This window comes from Mesocricetus auratus, unplaced genomic scaffold (assembly GCF_017639785.1).
Source record: "Mesocricetus auratus isolate SY011 unplaced genomic scaffold, BCM_Maur_2.0 Super-Scaffold_100009, whole genome shotgun sequence".
Classification (NCBI taxonomy): Eukaryota; Metazoa; Chordata; class Mammalia; order Rodentia; family Cricetidae; genus Mesocricetus; species Mesocricetus auratus.
In genome coordinates this window covers 63,841,517-63,845,286 of record NW_024429193.1, presented here as the reverse complement: position 1 = coordinate 63,845,286, position 3,770 = coordinate 63,841,517, and the positions used below count along the sequence as shown (strand labels likewise).

Sequence of the window (3,770 nt, the reverse complement as noted above, 5' to 3'; positions counted from 1 at the left end):
TCCTTCCAAGTCCCGAGAGTTCCCCCTTCCCACCATAAAGTAAATTTTGAGGAAAAGATGAAAGAAGGTGGAGAGACCCCAAATACAGCTGAAGACAGAAAGGACTAAGCCACAGAATACTGTGAGGAAAAAGCAGGATTAGGGTTACGGTTAGGGGTAGGGTTAGGGTTAGGGTTGTCTATGGTACCCATACAGAGGCTTTCATGTCTTCCAGCTTAGCTGCACAGATGCCTCAGTTGCTGCAGAACATTCACGGGATCATCGAAGCCTTTGGATGCTATGCCAGGTCAGAGGGTGGCTGCAAAGTGCTCACTCGTGGGGAACTGAAGAGGCTGCTGGAACATGAGCTTGCTGATGTCATAGTGGTATGCCATGTGGGGATGAGAGGGAGAAACATGGTGAGGATAGCCAAAGCAGCGTGTTTACTGCAAGGGCTCTTTCCTGGGTAATGTAAAGGGCAACCAGTCAAATTCAAGTCTGCTAGCTCTGTTGGCAGCTGTGCAGGCAGACAGGAAAGACGTGGTCATGGCAAGTGACACATCCCGGTCCTTCGTGAAAGGGCTGGTGCTTGGATCTGATCCTCTCTTTAAATTAATTTTAATTTCAAGACAATGTAATGAGAGACTCCAAGGGGACAGTTCAGGCAAGAATGAACTCTTCAAATGGCCTAGAAGGGAAAGTAGTGGCCACTTTGTGGCGTGTCTCAAATGTGACACAGTAACATTTCCTACACCAGTCTGAAATGTGATTGCTTATTAGCATCTGTTAAGAGGTTGTTTCTGCCTTGTGCAAAGCAGTTGCTTAGAAATAGTAGCTCACAGCCAGGCGGTGGTGGCACATGCCTTTAATCCCAGCACTCGGGAGGCAGAGGCAGGCGGATCTCTGTGAGTTTGAGGCCGGACTGGTCCGACAGCCTCCAAAACAAAACAGAGAAACCCTGTCACGTAAAAACAAAACAAACAAAAATAGAAATATTAGCTCACTTTTCAGGTCAAAAATGAGATTTTGGAGCACTAGTTCTGAACAGCTGTTAGTGCAGGGGACTCTGAGAGACCAATCCCAACCAGCAAACCAGAACCAGAGCCCTAATGTACTTTGTTACCTTTGGTTAACATCTACAGCAGAAGGAACAATGAAGTCCTTAAGTACTGGGACGGTGCCTGCATACTTAGAGCAGCCTGTTGTTCTGCTAGGATAGGCCATCATGGGAAGTCTCTGGATTCCCATGGGGCCAGGTTCCTGCTGTGCTTCCAGTGGGGTTGGCCCCAGGGGCAATGTGCCAAGGACAGCCGCAAGAAGGAGCCAGGAGCCCAGACCATTGCATACAAGCACATGCGCTCCATCTTCAACACATCTTTATCCAGTCAATCATCCTGCAGATCTGAAATAGAGGATATATAAAACAAAAGGTGCTTCCTACTCTTGAGTAAGAGAGATGCTACAACAGAAGACACAATGAAGCATTACACTGTGATACTGTGGGTAGTGCTGTGGGTCTGAGAGCCCCCAGTCTGCAGTGGGGTGAGGGAGCCTAGACGCTGAGTGCAACGGATCTGACCTTGCTCTCCTTAGAGGAGCAGTGCTGACGTGGCCCCATCTCTCCTCCAGAATCCCCATGATCCCTCCACGGTGGATGAAGTCCTGCGCCTGCTGGATGAAGATAACACAGGGACTGTAGAATTCAAGGAATTCCTAGTCTTAGTGTTTAAAGTGGCTCGGGCCTGCTTTAAGACATTGAGTGAGAGTTCTAGAGATGCTTGCATGTCTGACAAGTCTGAACGCTGCTCTCCTGGATCCGAGAAAGAGCTGGAACAAGGCCAGAGAGGGGGCACTGGAGCAGGAAGGGGTGGAGCAGAACAGTGCTTTGAGGACAGTGGCCGTGGACAGAGGGATCAGGCATCTAAAACACAGGTCAGGGTGGGGACACACACCCAAAGCCAGGACAGCTATCCTACACAGGTCAGCAGTCATGACAGGGAGGTTGAGTCTCAAAGACAGGAGATAGAAAGCCAGCAAACACAAGTGACAGGACAGGAGGAGCAGACCCCGAGAAGAGAAGACCAGAGTTGGGCCAGAGAGAGGAGGTCAGAGAGGCAGTCACAGATTAGCCAACAGAAAGAGGAGACCATAGCTAGACCCACAACTCAGACCCAAGAAAGTGCCTTCCAGACACAAGGGTCCACCTGTGGCCATAGCCAAGACAGGAGCCAGGCAGACCAAGCTGCCACACAACACTACCAGACACAGGCAGGGTCTCATACTCAGATACACACCCCGACGGTAGAACAGGGATGGAGGCGGCAGACAGGAAGTGATAGCATCCAGACACAGGGATCCACCTATGACCAGAACCCAGAGACTGAGACTCAAGGCCAAGATAGGAACCAGGCAGGCCAGGCTGCTAAAGAACACTACCAGGAACAAACATGCACACACACCACGATGACACAACAAGGCAGGAGTCAGCAGGCAGAAAATAGCAGTGTCCAGACACATGGGTCCATCTATGACCAAAACAGAAGGACTGAGATCCATGGGCAAGACAGCAGTCATGCAGGACAGATAGGGACAGGACACTTCCAGACACAGACTTTGGAGCATGATAGGAGCCAGTCTGAAAGTCAGGTACGGGATCCAGAAAAGAGACAGACTCAGATACAGTCAGGCATGGAGCAAAGCTATACACCAGTAAGCAACTATGAGACAGGAGAGCCAATACTAGGAGGTCAGGTCCAGACTAAGACAAGCACTGTGAAAGAAAGACCAGACTGGAACAGTGGTCACCCAAGTCCAAAGGGAGGGCAGGGAGAGAGGGTACCCACTGTGATTAGAGATGAGTGGGTCAATGACCACACGAGGGAAATAGTGATCTGTAGCCAGGATCCAGGTAGCCTGCACTCTCTTGCTCCCCCAGCTCAGGGCCAGGAAGCAGCACAGATGGAGGAGAAGAAAGGAATCACAGCTAAGGGGCAATATTCATTCTTGAAGACAAACCAGCCATGACTTTCCCTGACTCCAGTGCCCAGTACCAAAAGACAGCCGGACTCACTCCCTGCCCTGCCCTGCCCTGCCCTGTCTTGCCCTGCTCTGCCCTGGAACACTGATGGACAGCCATTATTCTTCTCATTTGGTTCTTTCTTAGTGGTCATTTCTACCGGGAGCTATCTTGTCTAAACTCACTTCTCTTGCCTGCTTTGCTGTGCAGACACTCTCAGAAACAGGAAGACATAGAAGAGGCCATCTCTTTCACAGAATTCCCTTCATCTTTCAGGGGCTTTTCAGAGCTGTTTTATCTCTGCTGTCTGTCCATTCCATTTAAATGCATCAATAAAAGCTTAAACACTGACCTCCGGTTCTATTGGATAATTTCTACTGATGTGACCAACTGTAGGCTCTAGAATGTGGATGACTTGAACATAGTCCCATCACTCAAGGAACACTGAGCTGAGAAAACATGCGATTCTGAGAGTTAGAGATAGCTGGAGAGAGGAGAGAGCACATTTTGTACTTGGCAGAGAGGAGTCAGGGGTTGCCTTCTTCTGCAGACTCTTTCTGTGACAGCCCTCAATGGACCGCTAAGATACATACATGGATAAGATTACTGTCATTCATTTCCTCTAACTCTAGAATGTTAAGACTCCTTTCCCATGCAGGACACAGAGGACAGTGACTAGAGGTTACTACTAAATGCAGGAAGACCCTCAGGGGCTGTGCTGGGAAGGGAAGAAGGCATGTATTACCAGGGGCTTAGGCAGGAGTAAGGGCCCTGA

The 3,770-nt window shown here is 49.7% G+C and overlaps 1 protein-coding gene across 1 annotated transcript; it reads left to right on the top strand.

Annotated features, from left to right (window-relative positions):
- The first annotated feature begins 227 nt into the window (after positions 1 to 227).
- Crnn (cornulin) lies at positions 228 to 3,346 on the top strand. The gene is made up of 2 exons (XM_013120557.3): positions 228 to 365; positions 1,609 to 3,346. Exons 1-2 carry the CDS (start codon positions 228 to 230, stop codon positions 3,001 to 3,003), a joined length of 1,533 nt encoding a protein of 510 aa, XP_012976011.1. The 3' UTR covers positions 3,004 to 3,346.
- The last annotated feature ends 424 nt before the right edge of the window (positions 3,347 to 3,770 follow it).